The 23,746-nt window shown below is 37.3% G+C and overlaps 1 protein-coding gene across 2 annotated transcripts in view; it reads right to left on the bottom strand.

Annotated features, from left to right (window-relative positions):
* The window catches only part of PLEKHA7 (pleckstrin homology domain containing A7), a gene marked incomplete at both ends in the record, with an annotated part of 169,364 nt that overhangs the window by 27,933 nt on the left and 117,685 nt on the right, over window positions 1-23,746 (bottom strand). For both annotated transcript variants that reach the window (XM_082485239.1, XM_082485238.1), the window contains 5 exons: window positions 4,877-4,930; window positions 7,253-7,339; window positions 9,404-9,923; window positions 16,021-16,506; window positions 18,467-18,645. In XM_082485239.1, coding sequence (XP_082341365.1) covers window positions 4,877-4,930; window positions 7,253-7,339; window positions 9,404-9,923; window positions 16,021-16,506; window positions 18,467-18,645 — 1,326 coding nt within the window. The remainder of the gene's footprint in view (window positions 1-4,876; window positions 4,931-7,252; window positions 7,340-9,403; window positions 9,924-16,020; window positions 16,507-18,466; window positions 18,646-23,746) is intronic.

The following is a 23,746-nucleotide window of genomic DNA, read 5'->3' on the forward strand; positions in this document are numbered from 1 at the left end:
TTATCAAGCAGTGAACATGAAAACATAATGAAGATTTAGCATGCTTTCACATTTTCAAAATTACACATAGGAATCACTACTGGACACAATAATTTTCAAAACATGATAAAATGAAACCAAACACTGAGGTCAGCCATAATTTCACATACAGACTCCAAAATGGGGCAGGGGAGGGGGGGAGGAGGGGAGGAAAAAAAGGAAAGAAAAAAAAAGTCTTACAGAAAGCTTTACTGTTTACTATAAGACACCTGTAAAAGCCAGAATATGTAAACATTGACTGCTATTTTAAAAAGCAATGGGATGAGCACATTTCAGATGCAAGCAGTCTTACATGTATACTGGATAGTAACCCTTGTGCTGAGTTCTTTAGCACTTTGTATATCATGTTGATCAGAGGTCCATTATTTTCTATCTGTTTCAAACAAAAGTTTAGTAATAGCTTGTTATAGATGTAAAAATTAAAATCCCCAAACCTTACAACTCAAAACTCCATGAGCAGCAGTAATCACATACTCTTATGTCACACCGATCCTTGAGGTTTATAGCCTATATAATTCACCATCATGGAGACTACAACTGGGATATCTACCTATCTCCTTATACTGCAGGTAGACTGTTCATCCAACCATAAGACTTTTTTTGCTTTTGCAAAACACGCATACAAACACACAACACAAAGTAGGATTTGGCCAGTTGCAGTTTCAAGAGTGCTGGGAATTACAGCAAGATACTTTCTGTCACGAAGTATGAAGTAATGCTTGCACCAATAGCTCTATATTGATAATTTCAGTTAAAACCTCAGTGAAAAAAAGAAAAGTTATTTCAATCACACTTACCCTTCCCCCCATAATGAATACCTGCCATGCACTATTTCCTTCATTATCTCTGTGACACAAGCTTGCACTAGCAACCTCTTTCAACTGTTGTAGAAACAAAACAGCTTCAGAGACTACAGTATCTGCTGAAGACTGCAGAATAATGAAGCAGGACCACTGCTGAACCACTGAGAGGGCTCCAGATTTGCTTCAATTGGTTGCACAATTTATACCTAGTGACACAAAAACTTTCCTATACTTCCTTATCCGTATTTTGTATAACCTGCTCGGGAATGCTTCTAAACTATATTGCAGTGAGGCTGCCCATTCATCCCTCCTGTAGCCTCCTTGAACTGATTTCACAGTCAACGAAAAGGGAAGCTTCCTTCACCGCTTCTGTTTCACCTTATTTGCAAAGTCATCTTAGAAGCTTGTGGGGAAAACAGAGCTTTTCTTTCCTTTGCTTGTCGTTTCTGCTTTTCTAAGGCAGGGTCTATCCACTTTAGAGATTAAAAAAACCACAGTTGTGGAAACACAACTATGGAAATCTGTTTGCAGAAGAGGCATGGTTACGCTATAGCATACAGATACACCATTTCTTTCATGCTCCACATACCTCAAGTTCATGATTGAAGACAGAATATGGAGTCATTGCAAGAATTCTTTTTTGGGAGGGAAAAGGAGTTTATAATCCGAAGGCTGTATTATTAAAGGAAACCTCCACAACGCATGGTATTTGGCAAGTTGAAAATTATCAATAATTGTTTCTCATAGTGTGAGTAAACAGACTTTAGACTTTTTTTTTAATGTCAGAACTAGCTTGCATGCAGAAAACTACTGAAATGGATTACTATCTCTATAGTACTTTTATTTAATTTATACTTACATTATGACAATACACTGAATTGTTGAACAATATAATCTTGGTATTAACATAAAATTTTTTTCTTAGATAATATTTTTAAACTCTTAAATAATAAAAATAGGCTAGTATAAAAGGATAAGAGCAAGGGGGCCACAAAACACGTGAGTAATGAGAAATTACTGAATGCTGTGTAACCACTTTCTGTAATCAGTTTCAGTACTAAAGCACACATTACGTAGTTAATTGCTTAATCATTATTCCACGTTGAAAAGTTATATATCAAAACCTCTAGGAACAGTGATATTCAGAAATAATGAATTTAGTGAAAAGAAAAAAGTTTGAGTCCAGTTCTAAAATCTTCAGTCTTATTAGAAAATGTATAATCAGTGGGTCTAACTCAAAGCCCAATGAAGTCAAAAGACACACTTCAATTAAAAGGCTTCTATCTAAGCCTTCAGTGTCTTAAATGAAAGGTACCACGTGTATTAGCTGTGAATTTGCCATACTCCACCACTACCAAATCAATATTGTAATTTGCTTAGTTTCATTCAGCACTCTATGCTTTTTTCCTCATACTGCACACCAAAGCATCTCTTCAGTAACTTATATTTAGTGGCAAAACACAAATTAAACCAATACAAAGACACCTTCTCAAATTTCACATGCTCTCTTTAATCTTTTAGCAACCTGAGCTGAATTTTTACATTTCTGGACCACTACCGAAAGAAGGTTATTAAGAAATGCCCATTTTGAAAAATTAGATCATTCTTATGGAAACATATTTGACACCTTGGCTGTCAAGATTTTCAAAAGGGAACTAATGCTAATGTTAATGCTAATGCTGTGGGATGAAGGGATTGAGAGCAGCACTGGTGAGAAGGACTTGGGGGTCCTGCTGGATGAAAAGCTGGACGTGAGCTGGCAATATGCACTTGCAGCTCAGAAAGCCAACCATATCCTGGGCTGCATCAAAAGCTGCATGGCCAGCAGGTCGAGGGAGATAATTCTGGTAATTCTGCCCCTCTACTCCACTCTCATGAGACCCCACCTGGAGTACTACAGCCAGCTCTGGAGCTCTCAGCACAGGAAAGTCACGGACCTGTTGGAGCGTGTCCAAAGGAGGGCCACGAAGATGATCAGAGGGCTGGAACACCTCTCCTATCAAGACAGGCTGAGAGAGTTGGGGTTGTTCAGCCTGGAGAGGAGGATAAGAGACCTTATTGCAGCCTTCCGGTAATTAAAGGGGGCTTACAAGAAAGATAGGGAAGGACTTTTTAGCAGGGCCTGTTGTGATAGGACAAGGGGTAGTAGGTTTAAACTGAGAGAGGGTAGATTCAGACTAGATATAAGGAAGAAATCTTTTCTGATAAGGATGGTGTAACCCTGGACCAGGTTGCCCAGAGAGGTGGTAGATGCCGCATCCCTGGAAACACTCAAGGTCAGTTTGGATGGGGCTCTGAGCAGCCTGACCTAGTTGGAGATGTCACTGCTCACTGCAAGGGGGTTGGACTAGATGACCTTTAAATGTCCCTCCCAACCCAAACCGTACTATGATTCTATGATTAAATTTCTTTTCACAGAAATATCAAGAGCCCCCATACATTTCTCTTTCTGGCTGCTTTCATCAGGTGCTATGCAGGCTGCAGGAAGGTACATGGGGACCTCCTGAGAGACCAAACAGCTCGTCATATCCTAGACTGCAGCAAATCAATGAGGATGGAATCCACTAAAAAGTTAAAAACCCATCCTAATAATTTGGCTAAGCACAATATTTTCAGAGGCTTAAACTGTGGCCACTTTTAACTGTGAAAATTGTGTTTTATAATGGAAAAACACTATGCTTATTAAATTTCTCAAATTGTAGGACTTTTTAAATTGAAATTTGTCAAAAAATTCAGCTGATGGCTTGGGATGTAGTTGCATTTGGCAAAGCCATGAACAAACCAAGAACAAGGCTTAAAGTGAAATGTGTCCAACCAATTTTAAATGCATATACTAGTGATTACAACAGTTTACATATTTGATCACTTAGACTACACATACACCACATATTCTATGTGATAAATATTATATATATATGACAATACATATGTGTAATATGTATTACTAATATTTTCCATTTATATATTTGGTTATGTATGTAGCCATTAAAACATCAGATAAAATTCAAATACAGATACTGATACCAGTTAGCTCATTAGTTGCACATATGCAATGCCCCATGGCATCAGGGCGAACTATGTAGAATCATAGAATAGTTTGGGTTGGAAGGGACTTTTAAAGTTCATCTAGTCCAACCCCTCTGCAATAAGCAAACATGCAAACAATATGGATAACAAGGTGTCAAATTTCACTCCACTTTTGATTTTTAGAAACACCATATAATTTATATATGGTGAGACATCCTACACACCATAGAAAGTGGTAGACTGCTTTGCTAAGCAAAATGATGATATGTTTCTGGCTTGGTTTTTTTTCTTCAAAACCTGTTATTAATAAGTCCAGATTTGCTTTCAAATTGCCAACTATCAGGTGTACTAGATACAGAAGTAATTTATTTTAGACAGATGCTTTGATGCACAATATCATATATTTAAAATACTTTTTTTAAAGGAAGTATCAGGTAACATTATTTGGGCAGATTATATCTACGGATGGATGGATGAATGGGTGCATTTGAAATCTCTTAGCTGTAATAATATGAAAACAATGACAGGTACTAATTAATCATCACATTTTCACTAGGAAGTAAGACCTTAGAAACATGGCATATTATAAAAACAAGGAAAAAGTCAGCTCTAGAAGATTTAAAGGGAAAAAGCTGGATTAAAAGAACACCTTATTTTAACTTAGAGATATTGATTTCATATTGATTCTAACGCTACAGCAGACAAACACTTCGAATCAGTTTATCTCATTTCACTAAACCTACATAACACCATTCATCTGGAATACCAGTAACACAAGTTCGTCCTACAAACTGAAGCAACTACATTAGAATTCTGAGTTTGCACTTAAATTTTATAGTCACTACTATAAAGACATTCAATATTCTAAGCACAACAGTGGAAGCAAAAGACCTCGAGTTTCCATCACTGCACAGAAGGCGATTTGAAAACCTGCAGGTACAAAGATAATACACAAAAGACCAGTGGGTTAAAAAAAGTAATGGAATTAGACTCCTATAAAATCTTACCTTTAGATCCAAATACTCCAAATCCTTTTTCAGCTGGATATAAGTGTCATCCGCCTTCAGGCGAGTACATAGAGGGGAAAAAAATGCAACGTATTTGAATGTTTGAAACAATTTCAAAATATTTGGATTGGTTATATATAAGAAAATGGATAAAAGGGGAAACAAAATAACAGAGTAGAAAGTACATCAAGAAGCACATTTGTTCCACCAGCATATTGCCATTTACAGCTGAAAAATGGGCAAAATATTTCCCAAGAATATTACTACCTCATGCCCACCCTCCAAACATATAGATTTGAGTTTTCCACCTCTAAAGAGACGTGTAACTACCTGAAACAATACATTTTCAAAAGTTATTTTTTCAAGACCAATTTCTACTGGCTATCCCTTCACTGAAAATGTTGTGGTGTTGTCCTCCAGCCTAAGATGTCCCTTTGGGAGAAGAAGAGAAGACCTGTACCTAACTGAATGTCAGACGTAACTAGAAACCATTATATAACAAGTAATTAGAATACTTTGATCACATTTCATACACATTTTAAGATATGAATTGCTATATTCAGGAAAAGTACGAACTAAGTTTTGTGAATAAAATACTGAAAAAGATCTCACTTATATGATTAGAGAATCCATTTTGCCTTTTAATTAATAGCCATCAACTTAAACTTATTTTTCATTGGCTCACCTGTAATTGCTATCAGCTTGATTTTATGGTTACATTCACCTAGCAAAATCTTCATCACAGTCGCTTCAAGAAAAGCATGCACAGAAGTCATAACAAAGTTTCTCCTTTTTTCAAGAGAGGCATTTGCAATACACACAGCAAAATAAAGCTTAGCTGTTGCAAATGTGCTTTGTAATCAGCCAAAATGCCCCAAAATTCCTAAAATTTTTACTACTATTTTGACCAGATTTTATATCCTGGGTACATTAAACTTCAGAATAAAAGAAAAACACAGCTATACCTGTTTTTCAAGTTTTGAGCCAATGAGAACGTGTAGTTAAAAAAGAGAAGAAAAAACATTTGTGCCATAAAATCAATACCTCACTCTTGGATATCTTTAGAGGTGTTCACGTACAATTCTTGCCTGATCAGCTTGTAAGTCTGGCTGAGGACTTGACTAGAAAGTCTGCCCATTTTTTGAGAAATTGTTGTTACTAATGCCCATCTTAGTGCAATTGTTCTGTAGGTGAGGTAAGTCGGGAAATGAAACTTTTCCAAACTCAAAAAAATTCCTTTAGTTTTGGGCCAATAAAAAGCCTTCACCAATTCCAAGAAGAGTCACCACATTTTATTACCAGGCAGCTCCATTTTTGAGGCTCTAATATGAACCAAAGAGCTCTATAAGTACATTTCTGTTTGATCTCACATTTACAAGTTTCATACATCAGTGCAATCAGGAGCACTGTTGATGATCCAAGATGCCCATGAGCTTTGATGAACCAACGTTCACCTGCAGAACCGGCACAGTTACAAGCTCACATGAATGTACAAACTGGCTGATGCATTTCAATTTGCAGGTGACGCAGCATGTGGCACAGGGAGCCAATCCCATCATGAAAGCAGCACAAAGAAATGGTTTTGCTTTAGAATTAACGTATCTAATATTTTAACCCACATTTCTGAAGATGCAACATTTTCAGAAATAGTATAAGAAGGAAGTATACATAACACTTTGAAACACAGGCAACTGCTGCTCTATAACTTAAAATACTCATCCTTTATAGCAAATGCAGTAGCAAAGAAAAAACCGCAAACGACCCAGGAATTGTCGAATACCAAAGAATGGGCAAGAAAGCACAGACTCAAGCATGCCACTAATGAAGCATTTGCAGAGTCACAAAATGTCATACAGCACAGATGAGCCAAGCAGCAGCTGACCTGATAGGTGGAATTAGTTGGCAAGTGCTGCAGTAATTGTGCGATTGTGTAATTTCGTATACTAGCCAACTTAGCCTGATGTCTCCTTAATCGAATGAGAAGCAATGTTAGCTCTTCAGGCTGCAGGTATTTAGACACATTGTAAAGAGGAAATTAGCAGTCTTCAGGGAGAGTAACTGTAATTATATTTTTCACCTCAGTGCCCAGACAGCAGTTACTTGACATGATTAAGCAATTACTTCATTAACTCTGCATTTGGTCAAATAAACATAATAAAAGTTGAATCCTGTAAAAACAGACAGCTCATCCCCGTTCACGTTGCGGATAACAGCAGAATTCCTACAGGCTTTACTGGGAGCTGGTTCAAATTCTCATTCAAGTTATTTATATTTTAAATAATAAAAATACAACTACTATGGAATGAGCAGGATTTTAAAACTTAACCACAATACCATGATGACACAAAAGGAAAAGTAACTGCTCTCTCAACTTACCGACTTGCCATGCAAACTGGGTGCACTCACAGTATGTGTCATGTAGCCCATAGCAGGCATAGAGCGTCGATCAATGTGAGTTGAGCTCTGCAAGAAGCCACAGTCAGAATTGTAAGGATCATCGCAAGTGAGAGGTATGTGGTACTTGAGGGAAAACTCAGAAGATATGCGCTTCTCCCACAAATTTGTATTTGAATTCACGGCATGCTTAGATCAGGTTAACATTCGTGGGCCAGCCAGATCCTTTGATGATTAAGTAAAACTTATGAACGAACAAACACAAATTTAGCACCTGAGATGCTGGGCAGACCAGAGGATACTGGCAGCACAAGATGCTTCAACAGAACATGCACAGTGCTTCCAGCAAATTAAAAAAAACATTCCTGTTTCCCCCTCACCTAATGTCTCCCAGAGAAAGGCTGGTTGGATTATGCCCTCCAACAGCAGGCTTGTACTCCATACAGTAACAACTGTGAATGCCCTTCTTTTAGCTAGGGAACACTAAGCTACTGACATGAGTGACACCTTGTGGCAATGGGTTCCATTAATACCTTTTTTTTTTTTTTTAAATACTCATATTTGATTTGCCCCTTTCTGCTTATAATATGAAAACCTACTGCACATCCATTCTTTCACCTTTCTCTTAATGCCAAACTTTTATGGCTTTCTTCAAGGCAGACTAAAGGTTTCATGATTTATTTTTATTCCTGTCTCTGAATTTCACTGAATGCTGTTTTGTTCTGCTTTTTTTTAAAAAAAAAAAAAAAAAGTGTAACTGGATGGAATTTAATAAAGCATTCCAGGGAGGGGGGAGTATCACAGATTTCTGTAGACGTATACATTTAAATGTAAAATGATGCTGTGTGCTTACATATAAAAACATAAGCATTTTTCTCTAGAAACTTTTACAGAAGTTTCACAGAAAAGTTTTACAGATGAGGAAAACTGTTTTCCTATATTGGTAAAACCAATATGACATAAAAAGAGTTTTATTTTATGAGTAAAATTTATGCAGCTACATTGCTCAGGAAGGGAAAAGACCGCTGTACATTCCTTCGTAAGGGATGTAATGCACCTTCAACTTACACATGGAGAAATCAATGGCTGGTATAATATAATCAGGAGTTAAAAAAATATTAATCTCCAGTGCTGCACATCACTAGACTATTTCATCCTCTGACAGAATATTATAAAACTATAAATGCTGAAAGACATCTGACAGGTACACTGCATATACACTAGGAAAAAATCTAAACTGTGCATGAAGCTGGCATGCAACCTAAAGTCATGGTCCTGAACCCACACTGGGTATCTGAATTTACAAGTCTCTTTCTTGGCAAATACTTTCCACATCAGAGCCCATGGTTGAGGTCAAAGAATTAGGTGAATTCAGAGGCTTTCATTTCCACTTATTCCAGTGTGAGAGCTACTAAGACAAGCACGTTCTACACTGATTCAATCCTGAATTTCCCTAATTTCCTTAGGCAAGGGGAGCCATGTGGAGAACCAAAGAAGAAAACTTCTATCTCCTCTGAATAAGAGGGCACAACACTACCTACAAAAAGAACACACTGAAATTCTGCAGAAGGTTAAAGTTTCAGACCGATACTATTTTGTTTTGGTTAGCCCAATGATAATGACTCTGCAAAGGGCTTAAAACTACTAAATGCATGAAAAATTATTATGGTTTTAGCCATAATGAAAAACTTAATCAGTTGTAAGACTAACTGCAATAGCAAAACATGTAGAGAAAGCAGACACAGCAAACACTGAAGATTACAAGCATAAGTAAACAAACAAGGAAAAGTTCATCCTGCTGAGTTTTATATTCTTGCCTACCTACTCTACACATTAAAATACTACAATTTGTATATTTTATACATATAAACATGTCTTCCAGTTTTTGAATAAAAATATTCCAAACCAATGTGATGTGCCACCAATTTTCCTTTCCTTACAAACAAAAAATAATAAATCTGAAATGATCAGAAAGATAAGAGTTTTAGGAGAAAATGATTCATCGTATTAACTTTTACAACTTGCATGATCCTTCACACACAAGGAAGGATGCAGTGAAAATGACTAAATTAAATTGTCAATGTATGACACCACATGTAGAATAGTTTGAAATCAGTAATACTGTATACAAACCTTTACAGCATGATTTCTTATCTTCCTGGGTGATCCAGCAAAAGGAACGTCTACAGTCTGTCTCTCATCAGATGGTTTAACTGTAAGCCTTTCTGCGGGAGTATGTGGTCTCCTTGGGGCAAAGTTTTTTGGAGGTCCAGGTGGAGGAATATCAGATGGAGAGGGTGGAACAGATATTGATCGTGGAACATCCAATGAACTTTTTGACTTACCACGATCAATAAAGTCTGAAGAACCTACATAAAGTGGGGCAGTGGGGCTGCCATGTTTAAATTGCTGTCTCTGCTGCCACTCATATAGCTGCCAAACAGTTCCATCCTTATTTGCTTTCCTTTCCTCCTGGGACATCTTCAAGTGGCTAACACGGTCTTGTGCATATTTGTAGTCACTCGGTAAATTGCGGTTTGGTGGTGGTGGTGAGCTCCCTGAAGGCTGCCTGGTATTCTTTGGCAAAGTGTGATAGTTTTCAGGAAAAGGTGGATTGGGACCCTGACGCGTAAGAGTCTGATCAGAAGTGAGGCTGTAAAGGAGAGGGAAAAGAAAGGGTAAATTTTAGCATACATCGATGAGTGGGAGTGACTGATAAAAAAAATAAATCTCTAATGACAGCATAGTAGCTACAAGACACAACATACAAGAGTCAGTTTAAAAGAACTTACAGAAATATTAAAAAAGTAATATTAATGAAATCTACCCTGCACAAAGACATTACACTGTATTCAAGCAAAGATACAAATAGTATAAATACAGCCTTTTAATTTAGTGTCTAACCTAGGATGACCTACTAGAAGTAAACTTAAGGGAAAGCAGCGTTATGTACTTACACCAAAAAGGATGTAAAGAACATGAAGAAAGTAATTATTGTTATATTTAAAAAGCAAATCCGTATATGAAAATACTTCTTTTCACCGAAAGCCTGCTCACCACTAGGTGGTGCAGTTTACGAACAACAAATGCATGCTCATTATAAAAAATTGCCTTAAAGTGCCAGAAGAAATCTCACAAATAACAGAATGAGTATCTCAGATAATTTTTGTTCACGTGAATGAAGGGGGAAAAAAAAAAGGTAAGAAACTGCTCAAAATCCCCAGCTCTCTATGATTTACTTTCATCTAGCCTAATGCTACTGGTTCTATTGTTTTAAGCAATGCAAGGCTTTTTACAACAAAACTCACTGACAAACTAGAAGATAAAAAGAGGCATTACATCCTGGCTTTAGCACTGCATCCATAACATACTTACATTGTAGAAATGAAATCTTTTAGTAGAGAGTTAGAAAGAATTGGCAAAAGTTTTGACAAAGTGTAGTTAGCTCCCTCTCCTACACTGAAGTCAACATCTTTCCATATCCTCATGCATAAGAACCTGCCTGTCTAATTACTGATTCTCCAATTAAACATCTGGGGCTTTTGTGCTTGCAGTCATTCGCCCATTGTTTCAGGATCTCCAAAGAGAAAACCATTCTGCTAGACTTGCTCCAGAGAAAAACAAAACAAAACAAAACAAAACAAAACACCACACAAAAAAACCCACACACACAAAAAAAAAAAAAAAAACAAACAAAAAAAAACCACAAATGAAGAAACTCAGAGCATATTCATCACTCCACTCCATAGGTTCCACTCTCTGCATGAGGGAGACCTGATGGTGTGGGATCTGCAGGAATTCCACATGAAAGAAAGGGCAGGATGGAAAGGAACATCTTTGTTCAGCATCCAAGAATAACAGAAGCAGGGGGGAAAGAATTGCTACCAGTAACTGCTGTTCAGTAGTTGCCTCCATCTATTTCTACTTGCAGGACTTGGCACTGTTGGACTGTCATGAAATATGGAAGCTCTTGAGAGGATACATAATTCTTCATGCCAGAAAGCTGAATAACTACCCTGCGCTGCATGGAGGATTACAAATTCATAAAAGCTCTGCTCTCTCATAACACAGAACCTTGATGTTACCTCGAATTTCACAATGAAGGTTAAAGCAGGCAGGTAGTATGAACAAAGGCAACTCAAAGATCAGCATTTAGTGGTCAGGTAACCTCTTTTATTTGTCTAGCTCATTACAGCATGTGTACTCTGTATGTTCTGCCAATTCTTTCCACATGAAAATCAAAGCAGTTGGTAGAAACGTGTTTTCTCTAGATAGGAATGAGAACTGAGAAAACTTGGAGCAGGCAATGCTTTGAAAGGACATCTGAGACAGGCATGAAGCTGGGGCAGATCCTTTTCGTGATTTCTCTGTGGAAAAAAGGGGAAGGGGGCTTGACCATTCCTATACTCCAACTTAGTGGAGCCCTTATGAAGGCATCGGCAAACTATTGAATGTCGCAAACCATCTGTGTGTGGTTGTCTTCCAATTAGACATGAATACATAAAGTATCAAGATAAGCAGGAATTTCTGGTGGCCAATGTAGTCATCAGGGCTAGCAGCTTTAGGAGCAAAAGCAGTCTGAAAAGAAAGACCCCATGAGGTTGGGGGTGGGGGGTGAGGATGGGAGTGGTGGAAATCACACCCTTCTAGAAAAGGATGCATTTGTCTGAGAGGAACTAAAAACTCTTTGGATGAAAGCAGCACTTCAAGTAGCTGGGAAGTGCCGGCTTCATGCAATACTTAAGCCTGCTAGAAAAAAGAACAAAGGTACACATGCACTGGGAATGTCATATTCCAAGCTGAACTTCAGAGGCAACTGCCTACATCCGGGCAGGTTGCCATTTCTCAGTATATGAAGTATGGAGAAACCTCCAGCTAAGATGACAGGCTTTAAGCAGGTGGCATCTCTACCACACAAGATTTCAAGGTTTCAGACCCTTAAAAATCATTTGCATTATATAAAAATAGGCACCTATGATGACATATAAATTTCTATAACAGGAAAGGAATAATGTCCCTAATGACTCGAATTAGTCCACAATGAACTGTGGACAATTGCTTTCTCAGGGATCATCAGTGAAAATGAGCAAAAGCAGCTGCTCTTGAGAATCTCTCTCTCGGATGATGAGGTAGAAAGAGTATAAAAAGGAAAGGAGACATTGAAGAGTGGAAAAAATGGCCTGATGCCATATTATATGATTATTGGCCATGAAAACCATTCAGGGTCTGCAATGGGAAGCAACCACACAGAAGATATTGTAAAAAGAGAAGACAAATGCTCAAAAGAAAACAAATGCAATTATTGGAAACACTATGCCTATTCATGGGAATGCAGAGAAGGTAACAAAGACAAGTAATGTTTCTTCCTTAAGCAAATCAGGAAGGAATGGAAAGTTCTGCAAAACAAGAAATGTTTAACACTGTACTTGAAGGAAGGAAATTCCTCAATATGACTGCACTTAGATGGAAAATACCAGGCTTACATTTATCAGATTTTTTTTTTTTTTTTAAGTGCAAATAAACTGTTAGAAATAGCAGATTCTTTACAACTACGCACTCAGTATGTCTATCCAAGCACCGGAATCAGATCAAAGACTAATAATTTCTGGACGGCTGCTGTTTGATGGTCCTGACCTTTAATTACTTCAAATCAAAATCTCCTGAAAGTCTCTTTTCAAACCTCCTTCCAATTCTCTAGTTCTCTCTCAAAGGCTGGCATGAATCTTACTAAAGCAGGTATTCCCCTTTGCTGAGAACAGAGGGGGGTTAGATGACTACATTGGACGTAACTGTAGTGCAGCTAACAGTTCATTGTCAGAGAGATGAATCTCCAGAGCAACAGCTAACACATACTAGTTCGCAAACAGTTTTGAGTGCTTTATAAAAAGGGGAAGCAAAGTATCTATTGGAAAGATCTAAATATCTATATAAAAGGTGCAATCCCTGCAAAAAATTATACAAACAACTGCTGTATTTGGGTGAAGACTCAGAAACTGAAAGAGTTCTTTCTTGTCATAATCAACTTGCTGGCAAGCATTGCATCTTTATACACCTGAGCCAGGAAACAAATAAAACTGTACTCATCCCGTGTTCAGAAATTATAAAGGCTTCTAAATCCTCAGAGGTTCTTTATTTGTAACATTTCAGGTGGAATAACAGTAAACATGAAGTATTAAGAAATTAAACGGTCCACTCATATTTACTAAAATCAAAATGAAATATCAATCAAACAATCATCTCTATCTGAAATTTCCACACCCTGAAATCAAGAAGACATTTGACAACTAACACGCCACTTTTATCCATCAGTTAAGCACACTGCAACAACCTCACCAGGTTGAGAGAAGGTGCCATTTAAAAAAAACCAATCCATTAAATCTTTGGGAAGGCAACGTGCAATTTATTCTGAATGCAGAGAATGTAACAGCATTTGCCAGGGAAAGACAGAGAAAACAAGGTCAAGTGAGCTAAAATAGAACATAAAGAAAGTTCTTAAGAAGAAAATTACTCATTCTATATAAAGTTAGAATTTGGTACATCATTGCAGTTAACTCTTGCGAAGTTTCACTGAATACTCCAGCTCCAGCTAAGGTTGCTGGTTATATCTAGAACAAATGCTGGCACTTGCAACAGCACTATCTTAGCACTAGGCCTGTGACACACCTGAAGCTGATTTACTGGAAAGAGTAATTAGGGAGAAAACAGTACTTATTCAGCTATAAGTCAAACGATACACTTTTGGTGTGAAAAACATCAACAGAAGTTTTCTTAAGCACTGGCTAATTAGTTTAATAGTTTTCTGTATTATTTTAGACTAATAAATCTGTGTGTGTAAGAGGAACTAACATATCAAGTACTTTTTTTCTTTAAAGTCATATTCTCTCAGGAAGCACTGATTGATAACCAAGCAAAAAAGATCACGGAATCATGGAATTTTCAGAGTTGGAAGGGACCTCTAGAAATCATCTAGTCCAACTCCCCTGCTAAAGCAGGATTGCCTAGAGCACATTACTCAGGACTGCATCCAGGTGGGTCTTGAAAATCTCCAGAGAAGGGGACTCCACAACCTCCCTGGGCAGCCTGTGCCAGTGCTCGGTCACCCTCACCGTAAAGTTTTTCCGTGTATTTGAACAGAACTTCCTATGTTCTAACTTGTGCCCATTGGCCCTCGTCCTGTCACTGGGAACCATTGAAAAGAGCCTGGCTCCATCCTCCTTCAACCCACCCTTTAGATACTTGTACGCCATAATAAGGTCTCCCCTCAGCCTTCTCTTCTCCAGGCTAAAGAGTCCCAGCTCTCTCAGCCTTTCCTCATAAGGGAGATGCTCCAAGCCCTTAATCATCTTAGTTGCTCTTCGCTGGACTCGCTCCAGCAGTTCCCTGTCCCTCTTGAACTGGGGAGCCCAAAACTGGACACAGTATTCCAGTTGTGGCCTCACCAGTGCAGAGTAGAGGGGGAGAATGACCTCCCTCGACCTACTGGCCACACTCTTCCCTATGCAGCCCAGGATTCCATTGGCCTTTTTGGCAACAAGGTCACATTGCTGGGCCATGGATAATTTACTGTCTACCATGACCCCCAGATCCTTCTCCTCAGAGCTACAAGATGCAAGCAAACTGACTCCAGCAGTCACTAAGAACGTTAAATAAAATCCAAAAGTATGAAAGCTTCTTTAAGGGTAATTCTAAAGATAAGAGATTACAAGAATGGACCTCCAAACAGAATTAGAAAGCCTTAGATTTCTTACTGGATCCAAAATGACAAATGTTAGCTTCAATAAACGTTAAAAAAAAAAAATGTCCCAAATGTCTTCCTCCTCTTAAGAACCACATGCTAATGTATCCTATTGTTCTATATTATAATTAGATTTTAGCAAATTTTGAAGGTACTAATTCAGTAGGGTTCCTACATTTGAAAAATCCTCACGTGCAGCATAAAGCCCAACTGCCTTTCCTGCCACTTCACCCAAGGTGACATTCTGAACAGATGCTTATATACATCGCTTCATTTTTTTTTCAACTGGTACCTAATCTGACTGCACACTTTGAAAGTAAAGCAATTACAAGATTTTCAAATTACGAAAGCATTCCAGCATGCATTCTACTTCTTGGTACAATTTATGTAATTTTCAGGGACTGAAAAGGTAAAAGAGAATCCTGGAGACCATGGGAACATCCTAGGACCTCTTCATTAAATAAGTGTATATACAGAGACCTTACAATACGTGACGCACACACTGTGACTTTGAGTGCAGTGAGCTGATATAGAGGAGTGAATGGAAGTTGGAACAGGACCAGAAGGGAGAAAAAAAAGTCAGCATTCTTTACTTTTAAGTGGAAAACAAATGATTTATCTAGAATTTATATTGTGTAGTTGTTTATGAATAAGAGGTAACCGAGGGCTGCACTTCACTTTCTGGCTCTTCAGTTATAGCAAATTTTAAGAAGTTTTAAGCATTCACAGTCATTAAAACCAGTAAAAAAATCGCTGCACTCTAATCTCACTTGTTCTATTTGCAATATAGCGACAACATTAAAGGGATTTGATTAGTCAATCCCCTATTGACTTTCCCATGAGATAAACACCTGAAAAATACCATTCTGCACTGGAAGAGAAAGTAAGTTTTGTTATATACTGTCTCTGTAAAATATCATTCTGATTTGCACTGAACTTATTACTAACGCACATTTTCCTCTAATTTAAAAAAATGCCATTTGGCTGTCTATTTAAAGATGGGCCTATTACTAACCTTTTTGTATCTCCTTTTTGGACTTTTACCCAGTGCTCCACATGAGCCATGTTACTTTTTCTTTGAATATGTTTATCTGGATTTGTTCTAGGAACAAACCCTCTTTTATATGAGCCAGTACCATTCTGCTCCACTAGGCCAGCACTCATACTTAATGAACTAGGAAGCGTTCCATTCTTCTCAGCTGGCTGAGGCTGAGCTAGTTGGGACCGCGATGCATTCGTTAAGTCTGGAAATAATGAATCAGCTTCTGTTAACGCATGCTTAGCCTTTCCCTTCTTAGTTTCCAGAGTTTCTTTTCTGTGGATATGACGCTCCTCATCCTCTTTTTCTCTTCTTATCTCTTCACGTTTATCATATCCAAGCATTTCAGCTGATTTTTGATAACTTTCTTTTGTATCTGTAATCTCTGCCTTCACACACTCTTTACAGGCATCCACATGATTGACTTGGGGAACAGCTTGCTGGTCCACTTTTTCAGTTTCTCTGAAAAGAAAACACATGTCAGTAACGAACACTGTTTAATTGTGGAAAGTTGATGTGGTCTTGTTACTATCTTAGACAGGATACCCACAAAAGCAGCTTCTCCAGGCTGTGATAAGTTTGATAGAAGCGTGTTAAGATAGATACACACAGCAAAACTCAGTTGTTATCCCAGTTAGACAAAAGTTACCTTTACAGGGCTATCAAGGAAGCAGAAATGATTTATACACACCTGTAAAAATGACTGAAAGTACTAATAACCAATACTGTATGAAAAACTTGTGCAATATTACATACAAACAACTGTAAAAAAGAAAGTCTTCATATCCTGGGAAACAGTGAAAGCCAAAAAACTAAACCCAAACTGCCAACTGCTCGTTTCAAAGTCAAAAAAGTCTTTCATATCTTTGTAGATGCCTTAGGGCCTAGTGATTTCTGGCCAAGAGGACAGAACAATATCTACATTTGAGTCAGTACTATCCTTGTCCAGGGAATTTCTAACCTGGAGGCTATTCCTGCAAAGAATAAAACTAAAATCAAAAAATCTCCATTGCTCCTAATACATGCTGCAATGCACAATAATTTACTTATTTACCTTATTGTTTAACTATTTCAAAAATTCCATACCAGAAATCTTGATATTAAACTTACAACACACTATAAAACATCTAAGGATCCTAGAAGTTTTATATTTCTTCTGACACATAACATACTTCATTTGCAATTTTCATCTCCTTGTATAAACTTCTCAACAACTTTTTTTTCTCTTAAAATTCAATGGAGTATCATTGATCTCAGAGCAGTTTCAGAGAAGATGCTAAGTTCAGCTTTGTTAAAGCTTTATGGAAGGTGAATTCTGAGTAAGTGCCATGAAACAATTGTTTTCACTTCTGTCTTAGTGTGTCAAAACGCATAGTCCACTAGGAGGAAGGACACTGAATCAACATTTCTAACATGCCAGACCTCCTCAATTTTTCTTTCAATTATTCCTAGTCTTATAAAGAACAAACAGGTAACAGGTTATATGTTATTTGAAATTCAAATTAAACTGGAATATCTTAACACAAAATCGTATAGGATGCAAAGCTCTCAGGAGATCTTGACCCTTTGCTTACATTTGATTTGCCAAAAGCAAAGTAGTGAGAAACTGCACCATGACATTTTAATCCTCACAGTGCAGGGTTGTCTCACAGTACAGTCTTCTTTCACAAGGAATTGTAGGGAAAGAATCACACTCCCAAAGTCAAAACATCAAGAAAGCTGCACCAATTTTAAGAAAAGGGAAGAACTGGAAGCACATGAAGGCACACCTGAATTCATCTGCCTCTAGCACTAATTAAGAACAATAGGATAAAGGACATCATCCTTTTGTCACAGTGCTTTTTTTCTACATCAAGAAAAACATAAAAAGCTCTTATAAATACTAAAGGCCACCAAAGTAAGTAAAAAAATAAGCAGTTAATGCCTGCATAAATTAGTTAATACTCATAACTCTATGTACTTATGACTTACCCATCTTTAACATTCTTTTCCCTCTTAACAGCCTCTTAATCCTAGTTCTAAACACTCATTTGAAACAACTTGTTACTCTTCTGTCTTTTCCCTTTTCCTTATCTCTCCTCAGGGCTGTCAATTGCCTGTTGCAGATGTATGAATTTGCTCACAAAAACTGTAACCTTTTAACTGAAAATCCCTAAAAAAATTATATATATATATACACAGTAATTAATCCATGTCACTAAATGTGGGCACACAAATTGCGTGTAGACACAAACACCAGGTTTTCTTAATTAATGTTAGTTAACTGATTTGCAACAGAATGTAAATTAAAAAGAATTATTTCTTTAAAATGGGAACGAGTTTCATGCACTCATTTGCAAGTACCACTTTCAAAAATCACCATCAATCTGATTTTTATATTTTTTTTTTTTTTCAAAGCTAACAGTTTGTGTATTGAACTTGCCTCTTCAATGAAGACCGTGTTTGCATAAGAGCAGCTTGATTCATAGCTTGGATCCAGCCATTCATATCCTCTTGCGTATCTGCACTGAAGTAGTATGTCCGCATCCCTGAATGCTCTGCCTGAGAGCCAATAACAGAATTCTTATTATAAATATATGCCCGCATACCTGTATGAACAGCCTGCAAGAAAAAAAAATAAAAGAAAATAAATAAAAGTCAGCCCTTTCCCTTTTTCCCCCAGAAGATTAACTGTAACTTTTCCTGATATCTTCAAATAACTTTCCTGACTTTTTCTTGAATTTTTTGGTAAAATTAGTACACTGCCACAACCGGCTGTAGTGCAGCAAAGTCAAATAGCACTCTCAGATTTTTACTGAAATTCTTCTACCTCTTTCTTGCACTATTAACCTAAAGCACAGCACTTCTGTTTTTCATAGTAGAAGTTTCAGCTTTTCATTCTCTCAACGGATACATTTCATTTGCCATAAATACCATACCAAACAAATTAAAGAAATTCTCACTGAGACATGCGTAAGCAAGCCAATTTTCCCAGCTCATTCAATAAAGCAATTTATTTAGACAAAACACAGACAAAAATCTTACAAATCAAGCAATTAAACTGTTTACTTCAGAACTTATTATAATGCGTGTTAAGATCTTTTGGTTAAAGCGTGCACTTCAACCTCTATATTAGCTGCAAAATCACAAGACTTTCTGATAATTAGTAATACTGATGAAATTATCACAGCACATAAAATATTGGCAAGTATCTCTGCACACCAAAATGCTCAATGAAATTCCACTGCAAACTAGAGGTATTTGGAAATTCCTCTATAAATATATTCAATATGGAATGTCTTTGTAACTCTAGGCTACTTGAATTTAATCAAATCTCATCCACATTTGTAAAAGTGATAGTATAGATATTACTAAATCATATCAGTCCTGAAACACTTGACTATATTTTCTCAAAGTTACTTTACAGATGTGCTCCAGATTAGGAGGGAGAGATTAATTTCCTTACTTTCCAAAAAACTGAAAACAGTATACTTGGCTTGAAAGCTCTTGTAATGATATTAAAACAAAATTAGTAATTTTAACTGCTTTTTATAAAACTAAGCCTGCTACCACACACAGGCATGAAACACTGCTAAGACAGGTGCTTTTTAAAAGGAAAAAAAACCTCTCAAATTTTTAATTTGGCTGCATCGTCTTTTAAAGTTTAAATGTATTTCCCAAATCTTCCCTAAATGACTGGTCTTTTTATTTTGATTAAATCCTCTCCTCCTCATTATTCCAAATTAAAAAAAAACAAACACCACCTCTACAATCACAGATGGCTTCAGAAATACAGCAATAGTTTTGACAAAACCCAGGTGCAGCCCTCCCTAAATTGTGTAATTTCAGTTGTTTACCCTGAATTTCCCAAATTACCATAATCTTAGAGACTAATATCAACAACTCTGAAGAGCAAAATACCTGCTTGCTGTCACAGCGCTTGAAATTCTGTGGAAAATTCCCTCCCTTTCTATTGCAGCCTGTTCTTATAAATGTGTGAAACACAGCCTTTCCCTTCTGCGCCTCAAGCAAGGAAGCCCCAGTTTGTTTTGAAAACTGTGGTCATAGAGTTTCCGCAGGGTTCAGTCCCTGGCCTGCCATCACACCCAGGGTGGAAAGGATGAGACTGCAGCACAACAGCCAGCTCAAAAAAGGATGAGGACAAGCAAGAGGAGGAAAGGGTGACAGAGAAGTTCAAGATTGTCTCCTGCTTGAGTCTCTTCTTCCCAACAGCATTGGCCGATAAGGGAAAACAAGGTGGTTTCTCCCTCCCCACCATTAGCTGCCTACCTTAACACAGGAAAACAGGACTTACATACATGAAATAGTAGCTCTGTTCAATTGGGTATTTAGGAATCATAGGATTTTTTTCATATTTGCCTGGCTGAATTCTTTGGGTTTGAGTTTTCTTGGTTGTTACTGGGGTCTTTTTTGTTGTCCCCCCCCCCCCCCCCCCCCCAATTCTGAAACCACTACAAATTGTCAAAACGAGTATTATTTAGAAGCATTTAATTCATTGCAACTTATGGTTAGCAGCCAGTGTAAGAACAGACCTAAAATTGGCAGCTCCAGATGTAAAGGAAGTCAGTGATTTTATTGCTATACCTTATAACTACAGGGTTCCTTCACAGACCACACTGAGCCCATAGAAGAAGATGCTAGAATTCAGAAGTGCAGTGACTCCTGCAGAAAATGCCCCGTTGCAGACGAGACAGTAGGACCCTACTGTTAATGGTTATGTACTTGCTGAAAAAAATTCAGAACCTTGGGTAACTAACTGCGGAGACTGCATACCACATCAATAAATGGATTTAACAGCTATCTGTCTTAATTTACCTGTAGGTCCTGATCAACACAACTCATTTGCCTTTCAGTGCATGACAAACACAGCTGAAAGCATCGCCTAAGAGGCTGTAGGTGAAAACGGTATAAAAATGCCAAGTATGTTGCACCATTCTCCCTTGAGAGACTGAAGCTATCACAGCCATAAACATTCATAGCTTCAGAAGGGATAATGGAGATGGTGTGTTATTATCAACAAACACAACATTCTGAAGTTCATAATATATAAAACTGGTTAAAGCACAATTCAAATATATTTCAGTTATTCGTTAGTAGCATGTTTTATATGCAAGAAAGCCACTTTGTGCCAATGTCCTGTAGCTGTCACTGCTAGCAGACACAGAAGCTAGCGGTTCTTTTTTTTTTCTTTTTTTTAAAGCAATAGCTATTAGGATGACTACAGCATACTAAAAAGCCTAAAACACAGTACATGCGCACACGTACGTACACCATACACACAACAGGGAAAAAATAATATTGGTACCTATTCATGCATTCAGATGCCTTAATGTGGATAGATTGAGAAGAAAAGCAGTCTCTCTCCCATAACGCACAGAAGGAGAAATGGACAGTAAACCCCAAGGGCATATCGATAGGACAAGACAAGGACAAAAAGTTAAACAAGTTAAAATCACGAAGATTCATGTTTCCAAAGAAAATACTTAACAAAAAGCTATACTAAAAGTAACTAACGCCTACAGCTGTTACGTTCACCTCCAATAATTCAAAATTCCTAGGAGAGAAAAAAAAGTCACAGTTCATAGGATGGAAGGATGGGGAGGGGAACAGTTCTCTAATACTTGTAATCTTTTAAAGTTAGTCCTCTCAATAAGCTACAAAATACAGGAAATTTGCTCTTCTGAATTTCAATAGTTATGAAACATTTATAAGCAAAAATTGAAACAATACTCTGAGCCTTCACTATAAACACAACAGCAGCACACTACAATCTAACTCATCTTTCACCCTCACATAACACTGGGCTTTTTCAGGACTTCTAGAAACTTCCCTTTTCCAAATCCTAAAATGGTACCTTTCAAATTTATAGCCCTTGGCATTTCTTCACCTGAATCCCCTGACCCAGAGAAGCTTTATAAGTGATATGGGAGCCTAAGGAAGCAACAGTGATCCATAAAGGAACAAATTATGCCAAATATGTTTTTTTGAAAACCAGTGAGATCAAAGAAACAGATAAGGAGCTTGCCCTGGTGCCAGGAGGTCTAAGCAATGAACAGATACTTCAATTCGTACGTCTTAAGAGTGTCAATAATGAAAAGATGTTTAAAACCAAACTGCAGTAGCATCTTCTGGAAATAATGATTTGACCTGGCCTCCTAGGCTCTGAATGCCCTCACGCTGAAAGGGTGTATCTCTGAAAAAATTTAAAAGGAAGTATCTAAAGAAAAAGGAGTAATTTGTATCTCCAATGCTACTTCCTACCTCTTACAGGAATATCAGAGCTACAAAATACAGGAATTGGCTTTATTTGATAGCAAGATATGCACTTAATACAAACATATACTCGCATGTCTTTGCATTAAGTTCTGTTGTTTTCTTTACAGCAAATGCTGGTAGGCCTTTGAAGTTTCTCAATTTGTATTACTGTCAGATTCATCTAAATGAGTTTACATTCAGTATTCTCTCACGTATTATAACATATATAAGACCAATTAAAAGTAGTTTTCATGACTGAGGACAATGAGGCTTCTAAACAGACTGCAATGACAATAACCTTTATAAATTTATACTACTCATGTTTAAAATCATTGTATTACTAAAAAGTAGCATCAATTCTCTATTAATCACAGGAAATATTTCCTGCTATATGTTAACGTTGTGAAAACTTTTTCACATTAAAATCTGTACCTTGGATTTGCGCTTCCTCGCACTTGGGTCAGCAAAAACTTATTGTATTAAAAATATAGTTATTAGATTAATTAAATATCTTTAAGATGTTAGCTACTGACCTAAACATGCAGTAAGGATCCCAAGTTCTAAAAGAGTGTCACACAGCTTAATGACAGTAGCTTAGAGCTAGTCACAGCACTTTGCTTGGGACAAATAAATAATGTGAAAAATTTACCAAGATAAATACTTAAGAACAGATTTTCTAAACAAAACAATTTAACATACATACTGCTATACTTCAAAGTAGTTTTTTTGATTACATTGGAACAGCCTGTGTGCAGTATGCAGGCCTTTAATTGCTAAACACCCAAAGAGACACAAAAGCTTAAAGATGGGCCTTAGGAGATGGTGAAAGGAAAAGAACTTTGAGAACTCCTATGGTGTACATTTTAACAGTTAGCAGGGTTTAACATATATTCTAGTGACCATATATTTTAGAAACCTCCTTCTAACTGAATCATAGTGCAAAGAGCATCCATGTACTTGCTAAGTAAATGTCCTTCCTTTAGTTTTACAAACCAAAGTGTTGAAATTTTTTGCAGTTTAACTGCTTCCCTAGCTTCAAAAACTTACCGTTACTTAAAACGGCCATTTAAAATGAGACCAAATACCTCTGTTACAATAGAGCATTTACAACAATCTGAATAAATGACAGGCCAAATGTAAAAAGTGACATGGCACATTCTCCCACTCATTCAGGACTTAAATGTGAAAAAGTCCTATCTTTATTTTGGGCTTAATCTGCTTGTGTTTTCTATTTCTGGGTCCACTATGTCGTGAGACGGAATGTCCGTCTATGCTCTGGATATCGAAGTGTACTGAAGAGATTAGATAAAGGTAATGGCTGGTGAGTGATGGAATGCCAGTACGGCCGTGCTCCTGCCATGGTGCGCCCACAGCCGACTCCGTGACCATTAAACATCAGTGTTGGATGGGGTCCATGCGACAGGAATCTTACAAAATCCTCCTATTG

Source organism: Vanellus vanellus (genome assembly GCF_965231255.1).
Source record: "Vanellus vanellus genome assembly, chromosome: 6".
Taxonomy (NCBI): Eukaryota; Metazoa; Chordata; class Aves; order Charadriiformes; family Charadriidae; genus Vanellus; species Vanellus vanellus.